This window comes from Oxyura jamaicensis, chromosome 2, assembly GCF_011077185.1.
Source record: "Oxyura jamaicensis isolate SHBP4307 breed ruddy duck chromosome 2, BPBGC_Ojam_1.0, whole genome shotgun sequence".
NCBI lineage: Eukaryota > Metazoa > Chordata > Aves > Anseriformes > Anatidae > Oxyura > Oxyura jamaicensis.
In genome coordinates, this window is record NC_048894.1 from 22,143,135 (window position 1) to 22,167,133 (window position 23,999).

General features: G+C 40.2%; 1 protein-coding gene across 1 annotated transcript in view; it reads left to right on the top strand.

Annotated features, from left to right (window-relative positions):
* ITGA8 (integrin subunit alpha 8) overlaps window positions 1–18,454 on the top strand; it is a 109,630-nt gene extending 91,176 nt beyond the window's left edge. Inside the window, exons 28-30 of the mRNA XM_035316443.1 lie at window positions 6,977–7,078; window positions 15,027–15,149; window positions 17,054–18,454. Of these exons, the coding sequence (XP_035172334.1) occupies window positions 6,977–7,078; window positions 15,027–15,149; window positions 17,054–17,140 (312 nt within the window). The 3' untranslated portion in view covers window positions 17,141–18,454. The remainder of the gene's footprint in view (window positions 1–6,976; window positions 7,079–15,026; window positions 15,150–17,053) is intronic.
* Window positions 18,455–23,999: the final 5,545 nt, after the last annotated feature.

Genomic DNA, 23,999 nt, shown 5'->3' on the forward strand with positions numbered 1-23,999 from the left:
ATGACTGGAATTCAGTTTCCTCCTTAGGTTGAGAAACTTTACATCCCTGCTTTATAGGATGATGGTGTTCCCTGCTGCTCAGGAAGCATATTTACAAAGACACAGAAAGAAATCCATTAATCTGGAAGGGTACAGGAAAGGAAAAAGAGCCTGATGGTGTACCTTGGGATTTGGGGCCATCAGCTAGAAGTCCTTCCAGTACTCTCACCTCCCTTTGCCTTCATTGCCTACACCTGGAGCTGTCATCACTGTTGGAGTGTTTGCTCTAGTTGTACTTCCTTAATGAGAAAATTTGTTGAGAATCTCCATATTTTACTACTGGTCAACTCAGAAACTCTTCTTAGTGTGGCAGAAGGTAAGCCAGGTAGTGGTTTTGGGATAAGAAGTCAATTTAACTGCACAAAGACCACTGGAGGCAGAATGCAGACAGCCAGTGCAGTGCAGGCACGCAAACTGTGTGGCACGTGTGGTGTTTGCAGAGACCTGAAAATCAGAGCAGAGGTGAACTGGTGGAGGTAGTCCAAGACAGGAGACAGATCTACCTCTTACATAGGCTTCTTTATTGAATAACTTTTCTCCATCTTCTCTTTCCCATGGGAGGAATTACTCCATCCACAACAGAGATACGACCCCAAGGAAGTAATTTCTATCCTCAGCATACCCTAGTGTAGAACCTCTACCTGTGCCCAGTGGAAAACGTCTCAGTCAAGGGGAGCTTACACAAGTGTTTTCTGAAGTATAACTGCAGCCAGCCTAAATTTCCTGTCAGTGGATAGAAGCAATGCACCAGGCTACACAGAAAGTTTCCCTACAGGGAGGCAACAGACAAATTAGTGAGAGAGATCTTGGTCTCTTGATAATTGCCATGGAAGTTTAAGTAGAGTATTTTAATTCAGACTGAGGACTGAAAGCCATAAATTTGATGCACTGCCCTTCAAGCTACATACAAAAACAAAAGGAGGAAGTTGTCAGAGAAATTTGCCCTTACGTCAAACAACCGTTGTTATTTGAAAAAATAAAATAAGTAAAAAGGAAAACTGCCTGTGGCCAAAAATGCCATGCTGGATTTGATTGTTTATGTGGAATGAAGGCTAGAAAGAAAGAACCTTTGGCACTGAGCTGGGACAGCTGTAAGTTCTTTTGGGTGTAGGCTAGTTTTGTTTTCATTCATTGTTACTTAAAATAATGTCAAAATATTAACAAAGCAGAACATGAGGATCTTGATAGACGTGCTGAAGTGTGCATAAAGTTAGGTGAATGGAAAGACAAACATCTTAAACTGATAACTATTAAAATCTATGTCAAAGTGATCTGAAATCACAGGAAGTATCTGCATCTATCAGATAATTTTAAATAGTCTATTTCAATGAACGTAGAAGATACAGTATGTCAAGTGTAAGAGATTAAAGGGAGAGATGAGGATGTGCTGGTTTTCAGAGGAGCTGTATTGACTCTGTTCAAAATATGTATTTGCTTGAACATACCATTTTAGTACAAACAGCACATGTACTTTTTGACTTTTTGAATCATAGAAACGCTTTTTAATGAATTAATAGGAGAACAAATAGTTGCATGACCTCTACTCTCAGCATTTATGTAAGCTACTCTTTACTGGCTGTTGTTCAGGTTTTTGGAGGTGTGGGTCAAAGAAAGCAAGTTAACGAATTCCCAAAGCATAGATTTAAAAGGAAACACAATATTGCTTACTGTCTCATCTCTAAAATGTGCCAGACTCCAGCGGACACAAAGGGAAACAGGTTCTGATCAGCAGAGCCAATATTGTTACCACAGCACTGAACTCTGCATGCAAGAGGTAACAGTTTCTGGGGGAGAATTCCACCGCAACTTGCTGTAGAGAAAGTATGTGCCCTTCAGCGAGGGCACGCTAGACTACATCTAACCAGAAGAGAAGTGTTTTGTAGTATTGTTGAACAACGCTGCCTAGAGGCAGTGGAACAAAGTCATTCTGGGGGGTCTCTCTACTAGTAAACTCTTCAAACCCGCAGAAAATCAAGGACCTGTCAGACACCTTTAAGCTGCTAAAAGTGTTATTTCTCCTACCTTCAGTCTAGGCCAGATTTGCCCTCTACATTGTAGTCTGCCCTCTAAGATGCCTCTGTACACTTTAAAGATGCTTTTTTGAGATTCTGGGTCTTTGCCTGAGATCCCTGCAGGAACCGCCAGCATTCAACTGGAGCTTGGAGAACTCTCCTTTAAATTGTCCAACAGTTTCCAGCACTCCCCACATTATTTCTGTTTCAATAGCACTTAGGCAAAGAGCTGTCTCAGTGATGCACATGAGAGCATCAGAGAAGCCTTCAGAAGGCCCAGGTAGCCAGGGCTGGGCACCCACTGTTGTCCATCAGGCGCCAATATTCACAGAGACCAAATTCTTTCTTCCCTTTCCTCTGAGCCATAATGAAGCCCTCAGATGAATTGCAAACCACAGGTCCTGCTACTTCCAGTAAACACTGAATATTTAAATATATGCTGTTTAAAAAATGGTATGGTAAAGAAATACAGTTTCTCACAAATGACTTGAGAATTATAAACAACACAGAATCACAGAATTACAGAATCATCTAGGTTGGAAGAGACCTCTGAGATCACCGAGTCCAACCTCTGACCTAACACTAACAAGTCCTCCAGTAAACCATATCACTGTAAGAGAGACAGCTGCCTGTATCTCTAAGGTGTTGGAACAAGTAAAATCCTGTTTCCAATTGATGCTGACCACAGTCATTGTTATAAAGCTCTTTGCCACAAACACACATTTCTGTGAACACAGGAAAATCCTCTCTAGTCTTTTATATTGCTTTACAGCAATGGAGATGTGCGGCATTTCCAAGGGCCTAATGATGGGTTGAGAACACTTAATAGCCGTGGGCACAACCCAAGGTTATTAACCCCAGTGAAGCATTAATCCACAGGAAATATTCTCCTCTGTTGTTCTTATTGCTGATATAAGATGAAAATTAAATAAGCCATGTATAGTAGATGGAAGGGTTTATTTTTCTGTGGGCGCTGCATTTCTTTATAGGATATTTCAAGGGAGTTAATGCATTCACTGTACCTTTGTCTAATACCTATTTCTTTAATAATGTAACTTATCTTACCCAGCCATTACTTTTATAAATCATGTAAATCATAGTCAGAATCCTGCTTAATATGAATGCTTGGAATTGAAAACATGACTTTTTTCAGGCAGAGAGAGTTCTGAAATTATGAATGCAAATTATTGCACAATTACAGAAACATTCTGGGGCTGCATGTGAGAAGTCCAATGCCTGGATTCTCACAGAAAAATGAATCATCATGAAAATCTGGTGAGAAGAATGGCTTGAGTCTGAAAATGGAAAACAATTAATGTGGTAAAGAAAAAATATTTTTCTGAAGACCATCTCGTAGATGTTAAGCACCATGAAAGAGTATAAAAAATATTTATTTGCTAAGTCTAATATTAAGTCAGTGGTTTTTAAAATTTTATTTTAAACACTGTTGATAGGAAAATGTAGTTTCTTCCATTAGATGTCATCTGTATTAAGGAGCTGATTTGACTACCCCTATGTAAGTCACTTAAAGCAATTTTCTTCATATTGCTCATTCCTAATACAAGCCCAAAGGAGAGGTTAAATGTTCTGATAATAAACATTCAGCTGCTCTTTGTATTTTAAAAGAACAAAATTATGGCATAGCTAAATTAATTCCAGAAGGCAATAAATATGCTGGCTTTGTGTCACCAGTAAGCACTCATATACTTGAAGAGAAAGTTCGTTGTTTAAACAGAAAACCGAAGGGACAAGGCAAATGCCTGAACTACAGCCCTGGACCTCAGGAGAGCAGACTTCAGCCTTTTCAGGGATCTGCTTGGAAGAACTCCATGGGAGATGATACTAGAGAAAAGAGCAGTCCAGGAGAGCCAGTTGATTCTGTAGGATGATTCTCCAGTCCATCCTGACATGCGGGAAGTCAAGCAAAGGTGGCAGGAGGTTTGCACAGATGAACAAGGAGTTACTGGTAAAACTCGAACATAAAAAAGAAACATGCAAGAGGTGGAACCAGGGTCACTTGACCTGGAGTAGGTGTTGGCTGGGGAATATAGAGATGCTCTCTCAGCAGTTAGGAAAGGAAAAGCCCACCAGGAGCTGATCCTAGCAAGGTAGTTATAGGGCAACAAGGCAGCTTCTAAAAGTACATCAGAAGAAAAGAAAGGCTGGGGAAAAATATGGACCTTCTGCTGAATGGAGTGTGCAGAAGGCCAAGTTACTTGATGCCTTCTTACTAGTAAAATCTGCATACAGTAATCCAAGGCCTCTGCAAAGGGAGAGAAAACCTGCAGCAATGAACATTTACCCTCAGTGGAGGAGTATCTGGTTAGGAAACATTTTAAAAAATTGGACATATAAAAGCCCAAGGGACCTGATGGGATGTACCCACAAGTGCAAAGTGAGCTGGCCAGTTATAGGTGCAAGTAAAGAAGACAGAGCCAGGCTCTTCTCAGTGATAGTCAGTGACAGAACAAGTCAAATATGGGAAATGCCATTTAAACATAAGAATAAGAAAAAAAATAATTACTGTGAAAACACTGGTCAAAATTATCTCAGGGTCTTTTTTACCTCAGTCTTTATTCCATAAAACAACTGAAAAGGTGTCTTAGACTGATAAGATTTATACCTTTGGTACAACTGGAAATTCCAGAGGAAAACAACACTTAGCAGGGAAGAAAAGATTTTGGATAATCCCATAGGAACTAAGTCTTGTCAATGGAACAGAACTCCTAAATGTGCCAGAAGTAGAATGAATGAGAAAGTCTTGCAGAAGGGGATTTAGGAAATGATGGGGTCATTCCAAATGCACTGGATATGATTACAGTCGATAAAATAAACTGTTATGACAGGTAGAATGATTTTAGTGTTTAATAAAGCACTATATAATGCAACATACAGAAGAATTTCATATGAAATATTATTAAAATGGGAAATACTGTGCATTTCTTTAGATATTAAGTACAAATATGACTTCAGAAGATGACAAATGGCTTTTGGTACTTCCACATTAGTCAAACTGGAAGATGGGAGAAATTTCACAAGTGCTTGGAGATTACAGGGGGGCAGAAGAGGCAACTGAGCTTTGCAAAATGGATAAGGTAGAATTTACATTTGGCTCAGGTTACTGGGATAGTTTAAAATTCATCCCAGTTCACCCATTACTCAATGTAATCTGTAAGCAGCTGGTGCCAAAACAGAGGAGTGCTTCACTTACAAGGCCCTACCTTTCCATAAATCAGCTGTGGAATATTGTGTTGAATTCTGATATTTCAAAAAGGATCGAGACAGGCAGCAAAAACGATAAAATGCTTCAAAAATATTCTTATATAAAAGACTAAAGTTTTTTACCTCAAGGAGGTAAAAAGGATATGCAAAGGGATATAATGTTAGTCATAACTACTAGGCCTTAATTCATTCTCTTTGGGGCTTATCAATGCGCTTTTAAAGGAGATCCATATCATTACCCCAACCTGACATGGGATATGCAAGATAAATCACATGTAATGTTACCCAGAAAAATCATTGGAAAGATGAAATGAGAAGCAGGCTTCTTGACTCCCAGAAGAGCATGGTAGCCAGTTAGTCATCCTTCCTTGGGATAAAAACAAGAAAACAGGTAGTTAGCATGCAGGATCTTCTCTCCGTGACAACATAACATTCAGGGAAATGGAAAGACCTCAGATTCAAAGTGTACTGAAAGATTCAGGAGTTGGACTTGATGATCCTCATGGGTCCCTTCCATGTTGGGATATTCTGGTGTACCTAACCGTCAAAGCAAGTTCCAGTTAGATACTGATGATGTCAAGATCTCAACAGGATTCAAAATACCTGTGTGGAAATATTTGTATCCATTGTAGGAAATGTTGCAGCCATTAAGATTCTTCTAAAGGGCATGCACTTTCAAATGTCAGGTTTTACACCAATTCATTGTAGATTTAGGCAGCTGTTTTCGACGGGACATATTCACACTTGACTACCATTTCAAGGCAGTTTGTGCAGAATGGAGGTTGCTGTCGAGGCCAGAACAGCACGAGACAGACAGACAGTCAGATGGAGTGTGTCAGTGCCTATATGGCTTCCTAATGAGGTGACAGCACTAATTGAAGCTCTCAGCTTGAGCTGTATGATATAATAGTTTTGAGTCACTCTAAACCAGGAAAAATACTGCCTAGTCGAATCTAATCTAGTGTAAATAAATCTCTAATAAATACAAGCAAGTTTAAATGAAAGACAGAGGATGGACAAAGCTACATTTGTTTATTCTGTACATCTCTGGATATGCTGAAGTGCTTAATGAGAGCTATGTAAATATTTTATTAGCACCCTGTTAAGCAGTGACTGTGATACATTCCTATTGCAGTTGCACTGTGTAGTAAAAAATCAAGGTGAGTTGTTCTGGTTTTTATGAACTCTACTGCAACAGGAAGCCAATCACACCATAAGTAAAGTGTAAAGATATTTGTCCCTATAGTTCTCTGATGGGAATTCACAACCATTCCTCTGATGCCATCACAGAACTGTACCAGCCTGGTCTCAGCATGGGGCTGGAAATCTCAAGATACCTCTGGTTCTAGTTGGGCTTCATGAGCAGAGGCAAGGTTTTAAAACATAGACACCCCATAAAACCTCCCCCTCCTTCAAACTCTCCAGTCTCCTTCTGCAGTGAGAAATATGAGAAACAACTGCATGTGCCCTTCTACATGTCTAACCCTTCTTCCATGCTTTTGAGCATGCAGTCTTTGTATTTCAGCTTTATGCTCTACTATTTGTGGATGCATACAGGTCCCAGGACTGCTGGACCCTTTACTGAAAGAAACCATCTCTCCCTTAGGAAATCAGTTTTCTCTATTTTTTCTCTGCTTATTTCTCATCATGCTTTTAAGTAGAAACATGGTTTTTAATAATTTCTTCTTTTTATATTATTTCAGAGAAAAAACGATCCCTACACTCTTTCTTCCAATGTGTCCTTCGAAGTTAAGAACATGCCCTATAAAGTGCAGCCAGCAAAGCTCCCCCGGGGAAGCATAGCAGTAAGTAACTGAAAATTACATCTTTGTGTGAAGCACATGTATTTGGTCATTCTGATCACGGCTGTGAGCGTTTTTATAGGTGAAAATACTGAGATCAGTCTTTCCTGTGTTTCTAGTGTAAATTCCTGAAGTAATACCTAAAGGAAATACATTTATTGCATTCTGTGGAAGTTGCTGGTATATAATACCAATTCCATTTTAAATAATTGTGTGCTGCATTAATGTGCAGACTGTTTTATTGCAAACTGGATGGATTTTTCACCCAGAAGAAAACAACAAAATCATGAAAGCAAGTATCTAATTACCTCATCTGGAGTTTTAAAAAAAAAAAAAAAAAAAGGAATTTTTTCATGCAAAATCCAGAATCTTGTTTCTGTCAGGTTTAGAGATCTCATCTTTCTCCCAGTTGGCAGTTCTCTTACTCAAGTTTATGGATTATCTATGGCAACCTCTCTCATCTATATTAAACTTTCTTCTTTACCCCAATTTTCAGAAGGTTCTGCATGCCTCCCTAGATTTTGCCATCTCATCAGGTAGGAGATATAAAATTGTCTGGTAATCCCTACAGATGGGTTAGTTGAATACTGAAGTGTTTGCCTTATTTTCAGAGTGAGATTAGTATGGCTCTGGGTTCTTATATGAAAAATGAATCTTGGAAACATAAATTTGATTTGTTTGCTGTTGCCAAAGCATTGAGTTTGGGGAGCAACTTAAAAGGAATTTGCTCCTTTTTGTGTCTAATATCATGGTTAAAATTCACTCTTATTTTATCATTACTGCTGGAAGTGAATAAAATATGAGTGCAAAATTTGATTTTAATCTGAGTCATCTGAAATTTGAAGGCTTATTCTCATCTTTCTAAAGATTTATCATTCACAGCTCTTTTTAAAGGTAAGATCAATCCAAATTTCTTCAAGTTAAATCCTGATGCAAATACATCACATTGGTCTGCCGGGACGTAGTAGTAGGGAACAGAAGACGTTCATATCTTTGATAGCAACATAATACACTTTACAGTTTACACAGAGTATATGGCTGGTTGATATTTGCACTGGGAAGACATAAGGTAAAATCCTGGTCCTGTAGGCTCAGTGTCAGATCTTCAGCCTCTAATACCAGGAGGGCCATGATTTCACCTAAGAGATTTGATACTTAATGCAGTGTTCACCCAAGGAGGTTCAAAGGCTCCAAGCTGACAGATATATTCAGGCTCTTTTTATTTTCTTGCAGCATGTGTTCCATACCAGAAACACATGTTGTGCAGAGCTCTATTGATAGTGGTGCCTTCATCTGGACTGAAGTGCTTTACCACAGGTGATAGCCTGCTGTTCTCAACGAGTGTCAGATGATCTACCAAGTGATCAGATAAGCATTTTATTCTCTTACTCCAGCCAGTATAATGCTTGTTATTTGGTGCAGATGATTTACAGCAAAATGCCTGTAATGGCAACTGTAAAACGTTGAAAAATGATAGCGCTTTTATGTTGTTTCATATCTGGACATGGCAGTGGATGTTTGCCAGCTCTACAGCTTGATGTGTTATACGCACAAGCTCTTTTGATGTTCCACTCTCAAGAAGAAAATATTTGCTTGAAGTTGGGCAATGCATAATATTTTTGCTTCTTCTGAAAAAGATCAGTGGTTGCGTTTTAAAAGTTTCCAAAGTTTTATTTGGAAGTTTATAGTTTTCCTTCAGACAGTGCAAGGGGGAAAGTGGAATAAAAAATTTAATATTTTAAAATCAAATGTCGACAGTATGTACTTAATTATCAGCTAGCACCTTACATTTTATGCAGTTTGGATAACATATTTGAAAAGAACAGAGCACATGGCCTTCATTTAACTCATACAGCACTGGCTTCCAGTTATGCAGGCTGATCCATATATTTAACTTTAATGGTGTAAGTGCTCCCATACATGTCAGTTACATACAGAGTCATGTATGTGCTTATGTATTTGCAGCACTGAGGTCTTTATTTTCATCACCATGGAATAAAGGTCTGTATCTTGAACAGAGGTAGATGATACATAGATGTGTGAAAGGTTATGACAAATGTTATGATAAATGCCGAATATTTTACAGTAAAATGTTAGAGTGAAAATGGCATTGAGCAGAAATTAGCTTTGAACTTAGTGGGTGTTAAAACAAAATCCAGTATAGTCAATAAAAGTATTTCTATTGTTTTTGATAGTCTTGGAATTATATTAATAGTTGTATTTATTGTACAGCTGGTTGGATTTCCTTGATAGCTGCTGTATTATTCAAGAGAAAATATCTTTTTTTCTTAGAGATATTATTATGGTAAATAATAATGCAGCACTTGATGAATTTCATGTGGAAGGTGAAATTATACTTTTTATTATGCAAAGTCTAGAGTTACAATAAACAGTAGTTTTTCTGTTTTAATTTCTGGTTCTTGAGCCCATTTGAAGTTTAACAAGATACAATTTTTTTTCTTAATTGTTTGATAGGGTCTTCAGAGGGGATACCTTTAGCATAAAGTTTTTGACCACTGTCCCACAGTGCACAAAATTGTTTTCAGACTCAGGCTTATAACTCATTTTTAGCTATTATATGGTGATGAGTACTTTTATTTTAAATGTGCTTATATTCCATATGAAATGTGTTTGCACAAACATTTGTAAAGTGTAGACATAAATGTCAATATTAATTATGACTCCAAGCTCAAGGGAGCTTTTACATTCTATTTTCAGCTTTTTTGCAGAGCATGCAAGAACATCGTTCTTCAGAGGCTGGGTGGGAACATACAGGAGTACTAAAGAGTTACTGTCTCATGGTCACTGCAATAAAATGAATAAGATTAGAAGAAGGTCATCATAAGCAATAAAAGTAATTGCATTAGAATAATTAATTTAGCTACTGTTTCTTAAAATAGCAGATAAAACTATGGAGGAATTATTTTTTAAGAGTGTCTTTTAAAGGACACGAGGGAAAAAAAGCTTTGTGAGAAGCTCATTAGCACAAAACAAAACAGACAAACAAACAAAAAACTAATTTTTCTTTTCTAACTCACAATGTGCTTTAGTGTGGCACAAAAAAAAATAATAAAAAGGTAAATTAAAAAGAAATAAAAGCCCCCCTATAGAAATACTTTCATGGAATCACAGTAGTGATTCTGAAGTTAAGACTCAGGCAACATCTGTTCTAAGACCAGCTTGGATTTTATGTCCAATAGCAAGCAAAGCGCTGTCTGTAACTCTGGTTGGCTTCACCTTCACCTCCATGCTTGAGCCAGACGGCATTCCTTGTCACCCCATCGCACACCCAAAAGGCCAGAAGTCAGATGGATCCCGTCTTATGTCTGCAAGGTGTGCTTTTCACCGGTCTGCCAGAGAAGCAATCACTGTTTTCAGCATTCAATATAAGAAAGTCTTCTAGCTCTGAAGAGAGAAAAGCCAAAATGCATCTAAAGGACAGTGCCAACCTGCAACACGTAAAAATTCCACTTCTTCATATTGGCCACCTTAGATGAAAACAGATAAATCTCCCCCAAAACGTTCCCTGGCTCTGGTCCTGCAGCACTAAACCTACCACATGAAGAACAGAAATCCAAGCTGAATAATGTAGACTTGTCTTAAATCAAAATCATATGTAAAAGTGTTGTGGACAGCATGGGGTCGAGGAGGGACAGTCTTCTGTGGAAACGGTGAAACGAGGCAGGCAGAACTGAAGGGATGCTTTGTTCCTTTCTTCCCCTCCAGCTTCTGCCTCATCTCTGTGGGTGTTCAGGACTTGCGGTGCCAAGCTGTTCACCAGGAATTGTGGTAGCAGCCCCACCAGGCTTTGTATAAAAGGAGGCAGCCCGGGGGCGCTAACTACTGTCAGTGCACACAGGCAGGAGCGGGAGCGAGACTGCGTGCAATCCTCTGCTCATGGAGCTGCTCCCTGTATCACAAGCACTTGGCACAACCATTCACTAGCTTTCAGAAACCTGAGACAGCAAAGGGGGAAAGGCTGGGTGAGACAAGATTGTTTTAAGATTTTAGCAGGCAAATTAACTGTTGGTCTTACTTCTGCTGCAAGAGAGCAGAGATGTGGCAGCTTTGCAGCAACTTTCTGCTTGATACAGGATGGAGCCCGTTTCTACTGTTACATTCATTGCTGATAATCTAAGGATTATATACACAATGTCCTGCACTTCTGTAAGATTAAGGTTTCTTGTTTATATTTCAACATTTGTCAGGCTCCAGCTGAGCTACTGGGCTACAGGAAATTACACTGTGAATTGCAAGCCATTGTCTGTGTCTGTAAAAGCAGAACAACGGGAGAAAGATAGGGGACGAGTATTATGAACCCATGCAGTGCAAGCAAGGCTGAGCACTGCTGCACCATTGCTTACAGCATGGCCTCAGAAAAAAAACAGATGTCCCTATCTGGATCTGTGCTGACAGGTTCTCTAATGCGTATCACAAGAAGAGCTAGATTGTCTTCTTCGCAGCCTAAGAGGAAAGAGAACCGAGCAGGCAACTGCAGCACACACCTAGGACGCAGTGCATCGAAGGAGACATGGAATGGCTACATGGGTACCCACCTGTAGTTCCATACATACCTGTCAGCTTTATCCAAAGCCAAATGAAATCCACTGCCCCTAATGAGGTCCTCTTTGTTTCCACTGATTTCAGCAGGGTCTCAAACATGTTTTGAGGTCCAGATTGACCCCACCTGATTTTGAACAGTGAGCTGAAGCACATTAGTTAGAGTCTAATTGCTGTGCTTCTGTGCAATCAGTAGGCAGCATTAGGAGCAATTTGATCTTAGATAACACCAGGAGCAGCTTAGTTCAGCTTTGCCTAAAAGCACCTCCCTGCTGAAGGAGTTGCCTTAGTGTGGATGAAGGTGGACCTGTGCTCAATGAGACAGCTGTGGATCAGTCAAATACTGTCTGAAATCTGTAATAAAAAAAAAAAAACTTAGGATAACCTCTGTATTCAGAATGTGTGACTTTGTTAGACTGCCTCTCTACCGACCCATTTGTAGCTGGCCAGCAGCTTGCTGGAGTCCTTTTGTCCTGGTTTGCTGATGTTGCACAGCCCAGCCTGGAGCAGCGATGCTGACTCTGTTTCCTGTTGTATTAACCTCGGTCACATTATGCCACTTGGGATTTTGGCTCAACTATCCATACCAGAAATTACTACATCCAATTTTTGCAAGCAAATGGGTCTTCCCTGGGATTTGATCTTACTGTAAAATGGAGGCAATCATTTCATGAAACTTCACAGGATAGAAAGCTCTGCTTGCATTGGCTTTCTGCTGTTGCTTGCAAGTGGCACGGTAACTGGAGTATCGCCTCACTGCTCCACTTCCACAGCAAAATGCTTGGATATGTGGTAGTGTTAGCACAGAAGGGAAGCTCAAATGTTTCATAAGTAAGGTATGTTCATAGCTTCAGATCCTTCTCAAATAATATATATATTTTTAAGGTGATTTCTTGCTTGTGGTACTACAGACTTTGCCAGCAGAGGAAGCACACAGTATAAACGAATTGTGGTGTTTTGTTTTATTTTTTTAATCAATCTCAGTTTTGTCTGTCATGGTGCTCTTTGAATTTTTGTCAGCACTTTCCAGCCCTTTCCTCAGTGTTTATGAGGAGTTTTGAGCAGTAGAAGGGAGAAACTTTCTTCATTGGGCAGCTGAGCTCATTGCTTGCTGCAGACTTCATGCAGCCCATCGTGTCTGCATCCCTTCTGATTGCCCTAGCCAGATGAGCATTTTGCTTTAATTCATCTTTTTCCTTAACTGGCCTTTCTCCAGGAGGAATCTCTGCAGACAGTTCAGATGACCTTTTTCTCTCTCTGCCCTTGCATTTTAATGCCAGATACAGTGCCACTCTGAGACACAAGGAAAGCCATTCAAAAATACTTATTTAATAAGTATTTAATAAGCACTGCTATTGCTGAATCTAGTGATACAGAGAGCCTACAAAGTTCTGCAGTGCTTCAGAAACCTCCCAGAGAGATGGGAGTGGTATTCTTGCAGTGCCATAGTTACCCTAGCAACATATCTGTTGGGACCCAGGCATGGGTTTTCATGGGTTTTAACTAATTTTGTTTGCCTTGGAATAAATTTATCTTGCTCTAATCAGCTAACTAATATTTATTCTTTGCATATGCTATCTTTTTGTCTTGCCTTTTGTTAAGTCTTGTAGAGTAATAAGGAATAAGTCTTGTAGAGTAATAAGTAATAACATTTTTTATTACCATTTTTGCGAGTGCTGTGTCAGAGTTGGCTACATGGGTGATGTACGTGGAGAAGATGATTACAAAGTGTCTTCCAGTTAAGCATGGGTGAAATATCTGCTGGCACTTACAGAATGAGAAGTCTGGGGAAGACCATGAGGAAGAGTAAAAGAGGAAAAGGCTAGAAGTTGCAGAAAGGCTGAAATTTGCCATCTTCAAGGAGGAAAGTGACAGAGACACAGAACTGAATTAATTGTGAACTGGACTACAAAGTCATGTCCAGTCTTCAAACTTATCTTGCTGTTCCATGAATTGGCAAATTCGATTTATGCTAAATTGCAGGTGTATCAGCCACGGAGTTCATAGGAAAAAAAAAAAAAGAGAGAGAGAAGAGAGAGAGAATTTGCAGTGAGTGCAGATCAAGGGGCTGGGCAATAGCTAAGAAATTTATTAGGAAGAGCAGATTTCCTATGTGTACCTCGAGCACTGAAGAGGAAGATAATTTGAGAGTTTGTGTAATCAGATCGCAAAGCAAACTTGTCACCTTGTCATGAAGAATAAAGTAACTCCCATCTGCCACATACTTATCCTGTTAAAGAGAGACTAGGAGTAAATGAGAGAGGTCCAACAGAAAGCCCCAAAGAAATTTAACTTCCCAGCCTAACAATTAAGAAGACAAAAAGAAGACAAAAGTTTGACACACACACACACACACACACACACACACACACATACACATACACACACACAAAAAAAAAGACAAACCCAAAGGGACATAACTGTGTCTGAGGAGATAAGAAAAGCTCAGACTCACTCCTTCTCACTGGGGAATGGCAGGGAGAGAGCAAATATTAAATGAGATTGATGAGGAGCCTTCCAAGCAGAGTCTGACAGCATAGGATAAATTTGTCTACAAGGTACAAAGGGGAGAGTAAGGAGGAGGTTGCTTGTATGGATGACCCTAGAAGGAGAAATAAAGAAGGGTTATTATTACTCTTTGTCAAGATGAAGGTCTAAAGAGAGAAGTTCGCTGATTCAACTAAAACCTTCCATAAATTGTTATACACACCTGCTGCTTTCTAGAGCCTCAGACAATGACAGACAGTGGTTTATGGTTACTTCCCATTTACGTAACAGGCGGTACGCTTGCCTCCTTTCAAGGAGCATAATGTCATACGGGACATGAGGCTGTATCACAAGGACAATGCGTTCTGCTTGAGTTTCATTTTTGGACTGCTTGCAGCTGAAACACAAGTCCTAGAAAAAAATGTATACAGGCTTGTCAGCAGAAATTAAAATAATACTGATGTAGCTGGTGTCTATTGTGGTTTGAATTAAGAGTTTGGGCTGAAGTCAACCATTGTTTCGGAATATTTCTATATAAGTAACTTACACTGGGCCAGGCTGTACCAGCATACATGTGAGGAGAATTTTTCTTCTTGAAACTTTTGAATTATCTGTACGGAAGGGTTTTTTTTATTTTTGTCTTTGCTGTGTTGTATTAAGGGGAAATGTTTTTTATGTCTGAGATGGCAAATGTTTTGTAGATGTGCAAATCCCATTTCTAGTAACTATCATGAACAAGAGAAAAGAAACTTGCAGTAAATGAAGCCAACATGGGAAAACTCCAAGCAACGTGTGTTCCTAATCTGCAAAATGCTATTGAAGTGAATGCTTATAACCTGTGTATTCTACTGTCAGATTTGCTTTACTTGTTTTTTGTTCATTTAACGTATTCTCTTCGTTTCAGATCAGAACATCTGTCATTTGGTCCACTCCAAATGTCTCCTTTGTAATCCCTCTATGGGTTATAATACTAGCGATTCTTCTTGGACTACTGGTACTAGCTATGTTGACCCTAGCTTTATGGAAGGTATGTTGTGTTATTACTACTTCTGTTGCCTTAAGGGAAAAAAAAAATCTGAAAAATACTGGAAGATGCTCACAGATAAGGAAAAAAAGAGGTTGTGATCTTTAGTGGTTTGGAGGAAAAGCAACAATACACATGTGTCTTCTTTGTTTTGGCATTTCTGACATGCTAGTGTCACTGACCTTTATGTAGGGAACATGTTTTCAAAGTCCTCCCTTATTATTACAGTGTGGTTATAAATGGGCATACGGAGTTTGGCTGTTTTCCCAAGACCTATGATCCTCTTTTTCAGGATGTTTAGGTTCATAAAGAAGTGACTCTAACTTTGTTTTCTCTGAATACTCAAGGAATTTCCAGTTTTTGTTAGCATATAACAGCACTCCCAGCTTTGAGAATTAATTTTTAGATTTCCTTTTATATTAGCGTGCTATATCTTCAGTTTTCTAAGGTTTTTAGTTCTGTGTTGGTTGTTACACTCCCTTCACAAGTTTTAAGACAAGTTACTGGAAACTGCTACATTACGGGGAGCCAGTGTAGCTTTTTACCATCCTTTCAGTTACCAGTCAAAGAAAAAAAAAATTCATAGGTTAGGATATAGCCCATCTGCTCTTAGCTGCCTAAAGGTGGTGGATTAGGTCTGCAGCCTGTTTTAGCTGTCCATATTCCCTTTGTAGTCTGTTAGCTACAACAGCAATGAAGTATCTCCAGAACAGGTGAGGATGAGAGGAGTCACCTTTTGGTAGTACTCTGTTTTGACCTCTTGTGAAGCCTTTGTAGCTAGTTTCAACCAGAAGGGTAACTTTAAGGTAGTTACAGTTAGGTGACAGTAAACTCATCTTTAGTGATCTTTAGTCTTGGTTACAACGTTCTGTGCACATTTCTGAACACATTTTCTATTATTATTGTTATTATTATTATTATTATTATTATGTAAATGTATCCTGGGCTGCATCAGAAGCAGCATGGCCAGGGGGCCGAGGGGGTGGATTCTGCCCCTCTGCTCTGCTCTTGTGAGACCCCACCTGGAGCGCTGCGTTCAGCTCTGGGGCCCCACCACAAGGACATGGAGCTGTTGGAGTGAGTCCAGAGGAAGCCACAAGGATGGTCAGGGGACTGGAGCATCTCTCCTATGAAGACAGGCTGAGGGAATTGGGGTTGTTCAGCCTGGAGAAGAGAAGGCCCAGGGGAGACCTTATAGGAGCCTGCCAGTACCTAAAGGGGGCCTACAGGGAAGCTGGGGAGGGACTCTTTGTCAGGGGGTGTAGGGATAGGACAAGTTAGAATGGCTTTAAACTAAAAAGGGGGAGATTTAGATTCAATATTAGGAAGAAATTCTTTACTCAGGTGGTGGTGAGGCCCTGGCCCAGGCTGCCCAGAGAAGCTGTGGATGCCCCATCCTTGGAGGTGTTCAAGGCCAGGCTGGATGGGGCTTTGGGCAGCCTGGTCTGGTGGGAAGTGTTCCTGCCCATGGAAAGGGTGGTTGAACTCGATGATCCTTAAGTGTCCCTTCCAACCCAACCCAGTCTATGGTTCTATGATGATTCTATAATTATTTTGTCTATTCTGATATGTATTCTGAGTTAGTGTCTTGCTGAACTGAAATTAACAGTTTCCTCATCAGTGTCAGTCAGTACCAGCATTCAAACAAGCCTTTACATTGCCTGCAAAGACAGCTTTCATACAATTCAAATTTTTTAATCTATACTTTGGAACTCAACGCCATGCCCCTAAAACTTTAATTTTTTTATAGGGAATGATTTGAATAGAAACAAAAACACTTTGCAGTCTATCAGTTTGCCATAGAGTGTACCCTACCTTTCAGCTTGAGCAAGCAAAGTATGAAACGGTGGCTGAGACTTACTGTGGTTTTCTTATTGTGATGCCTTTGTTTCTGTTGTTTTCTGCAGTGTGGCTTCTTTGACAGAGCTAGACCCCCTCAAGATGACATGGCTGACAGGGAACAACTGACAAATAACAAGACTACTGATGCATAGAGGAAGAGAGTGACAGATCAAGTCAGAATCCTGCCTGTGACTAGAAACGATGAGGAGTAAATGAAGGTTTCCTTCCACCAGTCTTCTTTTGTACCTGCAAGTGACATGGTGTCATAGCCTGATCTATGCAACGTTCTGAGAACATGCCACATGATGGCCATCCTTGCCAAAGAAAGCAACTTTATCACTGCCTTAAGAACATACTCACCACTGAACAGAATGTTTATTCCGTATTTCAGTCAGTCTGCATTTTACCAGATGCTTTTGAACACGTGTGGTATACTGAGACGCTTCCAGAACAAGCCCAAATCTCCCAAGGAGAAAACGCCTGCATTGCTGTATTGTCTAGAAGATGGACCAAGACAAAGCTTCTGAACACTACTGTATCACGCAGAATACCTTTGACACCTCCCTAAGAATAAGAACTTTTATGAAATTATGGCTCAGGGAGACAAGCAATATATCAGTACAGTGAAAGTACTTCTGAAACACAAAGGTAGTCTATAAAGAACTTTATAGAGGGGGCACAGTTATTTATTTTCCACCTTTTCAGGATAAGTATCTGATATAATCACCAACTTAGATTTTGAGATTAAAAAAAAAAAAAGCCAAAATATAGAAATCAAGTACTTACCTTGCATGTAAATAGAAAAGTAAACCTATTGTACACACAGAGCACATCTTTCTTGGTTACAAGGTGTTTTGCAGAACAGGATTTATACAACTTTTTACAAGATAAGGCATAGGATAAGCAAGTATGTATTGTATCTCTTTCAACCCACAGCTGGCAGTATCACACGCAGATAACAAAATCCATGTGCATCATAACACAGTGGATGAGTTACCTGCTCATCCCATTGCTGATGGCTGCCACCTGACACAGGATGCAGTCCTTTGTGGAACACTGATTTAAATTGTCACAGGCATGCATCTGTGGTCTTATGGAGAGGACTTCAGGTATTTGGGGGCTGCAAAGATTTTTCTTTGCCATTGCCCTGTAATTTGGTTGAAATATCCTCTTAAATGGCTACTGCTGGTGTATCTTCTGTTGAATTTTTGTCACAGACCTTAACATTTTGTTCAGCTAAGGAAATTTTTGTTTTCATTTTATGGACTACAAGCTAGCAGCATATTTAAAGAGTTGAAGAGATTTCACTGAAGTTTATAGTACAATATAGTTATTTCTTAAGCAAAGTCTTGTAGGGAAGGTGAGCAAGGTTTGTATTAATGCAGAAAATAGGATGCCAGCCAACTAAGTGTGAACAAAAGAAAAAAAAAAAAAAAAAAAAGATATTTTGAGGTAAGGAGTTACAATGTACACATTTGTTTGTTTGCTTGTTTTTCTGACTTGAGGATTTCAGAAGAAGAGAGGCTTTGTTCTTTCTCTCCAGTGAGCAAAAGTAGCTTAGTCCTTATCTCAGCTGGGGCTCTGAGCTCTGGATCTATGCAAATTTGTGCCTGAAAGCTCAAGTCTTCCAGTGCTGGCTGAGTGTGAAATTTGCTGTCTTGTGTAAACATCAGGAGTGATTGTCCATTTTCTGAAACATGTATCACATTTTCCATCTCCTGAGCTCTTTTTCTCTCCCGCCATCTCAGCTTCGCAAATGGTCAAATGGCTGTATCCATTCAGCCTCTGCTTGTCTCCTTTTGGGTACCTGCCCTCCTGCTTCCTGGGAATTCAGGACAGGAGTAGCCATGAGACATGGCCACTTCTGTCAGTCCTACAGGACAGAACCTGTGAAATCTAAGCAACAGCTAGGGAACTCCTATGGAGTCTTTAAGTTATCATTTGCATGCTCATGAGACTTACTGAGAGGAAGAGACACAAGCATCAGACAGTGGCACCGCTGGTTCTTGAGACTTGAGCACTTCCCAGGCCCCCAGCAAACTGCTAGCAGCACCGTCCCCCAAAGGGTTTGAGAAATGCCACCACACAGCAAGCCCCTTCACATCTGCGCACCTCTGTGTCCCGTACATTCCAGGTGAGATCATCCTCCCGTGAAAAGACAGTGAGCTTCTCGCTTTTGTAAATATTGAGTTGTTGTGTAGCAGATTCTGAACTACAGTCAGCTAGCTCATTAAATTCACGTCGTTGGCACAACTCTGATGAAATAGCACCATAAGGAGCTACCAAACATAGGACTTTTGTACGTGCAATACTTTATATTACTTATATACCTGAAGCATGTTTACACTGGCATTTGTGGTTGTTTTTTGAACTTCTGAATATACTGATTAATGACTACAATAAAGAAAAAAGAATAGGAAAAAAGAACAAGCTCAGCTCTGTTCAGTATTTGTTCCAATGTGTTTTCAATCCTTCATTGCCCTGAGGATGGGACTAGGTGACCTAATGCGTTCTTTGCAGTTGTAACATCTATGGTTCACTTTTGAGCAATTACTCTCCATTTTAATGATGGGCAAAACATGTTCAGATACTAAATTTAAACCAAAAAGAACCTCGGTGACTGCTGGGCCTGGCTGGAATCCATTGGCTGCAGCTGTGTAATGTCACTGGAAACCAAATTAGAGGCACATGATCTGACAAACAGTTACTTTGAGCAAAACTTTGTTTTAGATTTCTACATCCTTGTAGATTAAACTTCCCCCGTGGAAATGTCTGGAGCCGTGTGCTGTCAAGGACTGCAGTCCTGGGTCCCAGCGTTTGTGGACAGTTTTGGCTGCAAATTGCAAACAGCTTTGCAAAGGAGATTTCTGGGTTTCAGTGCTTGCCAAGAGTGTTTATGCCCTGGGGAGATTGCATCCTGGATGTGGACACCAGCAGGCAGTTAACATAATCTCTCCCCCCAGTATATTAGCAATGTGCTACATGATAACCTCTGCCACAGCCCTGCAGGAGTGAACTTTTGTTTCAGTGATGTCAGCTTTGCAATGAGTTCCTAAATGCAGCTTTCTGAGCAAGTAATTCAGCCTTACACGTCCAAGTGTATGTGGTGTGCTGCTAATTGCTGAGAGCACTGCAATAGTCAGGAGAGGGAAGGAAAAAAAAAAAAAAAACAAGCAGGAGGTTGCTTTAAAACCATTTAAAACTGTTTACTGCTGTGTCCAACACAGCGCTCTTATAAACAGAGGGACATCCATCTTTCATTTCACATGCTTCTTGCAGATTTTGCCATGCAGCAAACTTCTGAAGAGTATTGACTTTTTAAAAGTGTCAGGTGACATTTTCTGTTTTATGAAAATTTCAGAGTTTACATATTACGGACTGGTACATTTGAATACCTCATCACGTACAGATTTAATCTTTGAAGGTATATAACAAATACAAGTTTCCTGTAAGCACCAGGTTGTTAACAAGAATTTTCTTTTTACCATTCTGCGACTCATTTACATTGTTTTCTGCCTTTTCCAAGTTTTTTGCACTTAGGGCCTCTACAAGTTTCCCATATTAAACATCCTTTGAAAATGGCCCTGATTTTCTCTAACTTTTAGCTGTGAATTTTTCTTCGCTTTGCAAGAAGGCTCTCCTAGTGGTCATAGCCCACGTTAGTTAAAAAGCCTTTTGGGAACTGGCAGAACATGTAGCGATACGCAGCGGAGAGACAGCCCCAGCTGCTCATGAACTAAGGTATTCCACTACTTTGTAGCAAACTTTTTTTTTCTTTCTTTTTTTTTTTTTTTTAATGAAATACCATCTGACAAACTGCCTTTAGGAATTGTTTATGAGTGAGTGTTTTATTTATGATTGTTGGCGAGGATCCATATTAAAATGTAGTGTAATGGTAGTGCCTCTTGACAATAAAGAGTCTTGAATTCAGCTTAGGCAGGCGCCATGATGTGACACAGCAGGAATGCTTTTAATATCGAAGGGCTGTTCTTGTTTTGACTTTATGCTGCATTTGAGGGGCACTTAACTCTTCAAGATGCTACCTTACTCTACACAGTGATTTTTGGACGAGAATGGAAGTAATTGTTCAGCTCACTTTTCAGATGGTTTCATTTGTTTTCGTCATGCTGCATCTACTTAACCGATGCACGGCGTTTCATTTGGTTGGGTATTGTTCCTTTGTTTCGGTAAGGGTTCCTAAGGCGTGCCTCAGCAAGGCTTTCCAAAGCCCGGCTGTGTCAGGCAGTACTGCTTTTCCAGAAGCAAGCTTGGGATAACAGCAGCAGAGCAGAACTCAGGATGCTGTGTGAACTGGTCAGTGCATCGCAGGGGATAACTCATTTTCCAACAGTTTTGTACAAATTCAACCTGAGTCATACTAACAGAACATCAACCTTAGATTCCCCATTTCTCCTGAAAGTGAGGGCCAGGCTGGGCCCTCTGTTATTGCTGTAAGTAGTCCTCGTGGCCAGGCTGGGGAAGGGAGGGCACATCTTAGACTTGTGTAGAAGAAATAAAAGGCAATCAAATCGAGTGAACAGCAAAAGCACAAACAATATCTGTCTTCTGATCCACTCTCCTGGTCATGAAGGTTTATACTGATTTTTTCCCAGCAAAAGCAATCTGCCCATCATCGGTCAGCAAGAGCAGAAAATAATCTCTGAAGCTGCAAAAAGTTTCCATGAATCTTGTTTCCTTTGTAGAGTTTTTACATTCTTACAAGTATATATGTGATAGCTCTTGGCTCCTTAGATAATTCATAATTCTTGTGGTGGCTTTTAAATTTTAATAGCATTTAGGAAATAGCATTTAGGTCAGCATCGTAAAAACTAAAAGAGAAAACATATTTAAACTGACAGTGAAGTCTCAGAAGGGAGCCAGGCTTAGATCTGGACCTCGCTTTTCCATTTTTAGGCACAAAAGGGACATCAGGAGATACCTCAGGTGCCCACTGAGACTTCCACAGATGTTATGGTTTTGTCATAGCAAACACTCTGATGCCACCTAATGTGCAAACAGAAGGTTTTATTTGTAAGGATCCAGCAGTGCATCATCCCCTACTGTATGCCCTGGTAAATCAGAAAAGGCAGAGCATGGGCAAGTGGAACCATCAAAGCAGGCAGAGGGATGAGAAATGCTTGATGTGGCTCAGTACACCAGAAAGATTTTCTCCTGTGGAGAAAGACAAAGAGTAGATTTTCTCAGTGCCTAAAAGAAGGAGAGGTTTGTTTTTCTAGGGGAGATCACAGAACCATGACAGCACTGTCCTCCAAGCATAACTGGTACGAGTGTAAGTGCAGGTCGGTTGGGCACAAAGGGTTTTAAGCAGTTAAGGAGGCTGCAGGGAACTATGCTAACTATAAATAACTTTGATAAAGAAATAGAAGGTAGGGGTAGGAGGCTCTAGAGGAGCAATCAAACCTTCAAACACGTAGGTGTTACCACAAGAACAAGATGAAGGTTGATTAGTAAGATGGATGGATTGGAAACAAGGCTCAGCTACAGCATGATGAGGAGTTGTGACCCCAGCAGATAACATGACTAATGATCTACTGCAGTGATTATTTTTTTCACAATGACCAATTGATTCATTGCTCATACAAATTTTGAGGAAGAGCATGTTCCTAGTAATTAAATAACGAAAGGAAAAAATATCTCTGCAGCTGTGACAGGATTATTGGGTTATCTGTGAATCCCTCTTTTTCTTAGAAGAAGGGCTGTATTCACTCCATTGGCTTTGAGAGAAGGAAGGAGGTGGCAGAAACATAAGTCTTGAATTTGTTCCAATGTCTGCTAAAAGCTTCTGGTCCGGCTGCTCTTTCAAAGTGACTGCTGTAGTATTCATTAAGGCTGTACAACATCTTTTGCTGGAGTGGTACAGACTGTGCTGCCCAAAGGTAATAGAAAGACAACTTTTTCAAATGGGTAAAAAATTAATTATTTCATGGAAACCTTCTGTCTATGCCTGGCTAACCCAAGAGACCTGAGGAGTAAAGTGATTTTTAAGTGTTTTATTTTTTTTTAATCTTCCTTATATATTTATGAAGTGTTGTTACATACATTGGAAAGCTTTTCTACGTATGTCGATAGCTTTGGTTTTAAGGTTCCCCACATACAGTTTCAAGTGTCTGAGCTGCAGCAATTCCTTGCTGACCCATGAAGGAGGCACAACTAAATCAGCAGTGGAATTGAAAAGTTAATTGATGTAATGAAAAATACACTGATCGTATTTCCCTTCCAGCTTTGGTTTCAGTTACTGTTTTACTTGACATTTTTAAAGTTAACTATTTCTTTAATTCTATATTTAATATAATTCGATACTAATGAAGCACTTTGACACTAGCAACAGTGGTATTGTTTGTTTCTGAGTCTCAGTCCAAGAATTTTCATGGGGAAAGAAATCTTGATGTCTGCTTTCCTGGAAGAAAAAAAAAAAAAAGAAAAAAAAAAAGAAAAAGAAAAAAGAAAAAAGCAATGGTTTGAAATACTCATCATTCCCAGTAAAGAGACCACTGGCACTGCAGTTACACCTGCCTGCAGCCCCTGGGCACGCTCCTGCTACTGTGCCCGGTGCCTTCCACAGTCTAAGCAGCAGCAGGACGTGACTCTCCAGATTCCTCTCTGTCTTCTCCACCTCCTCATTTCCTTCTTAGGCAAGTACCAAAAATGTGGGACTACAGATGTTTGGTGCTGACAGGGGTAGCCACTTACCTGAGAGTTTGGGGAGGAGGTCTGGAAGAGGTTTGGGATCTGTTGCTACTCCACGTTCCGGTTACCCAAGACAGTCCCTGAAATGAGCTCGGGGGATTCGGGGTGCCAACCAGCGAGGTGTCACTCCTCACTGAGGGGCCTGTGGTGGGGACAGGGCATGGGCAGCACAGTGGAGTGGAGGCCAAGCCACCCAGGCCTGGCTTGCTCTGTAGGCAAGGCTACAGGAGGCTCTCAGCTCCCCCGGGCAGCAGCTGCAGCTGACAGACTGAGGAGAAGAAGGAGTTACTCTTACCAGGAGGG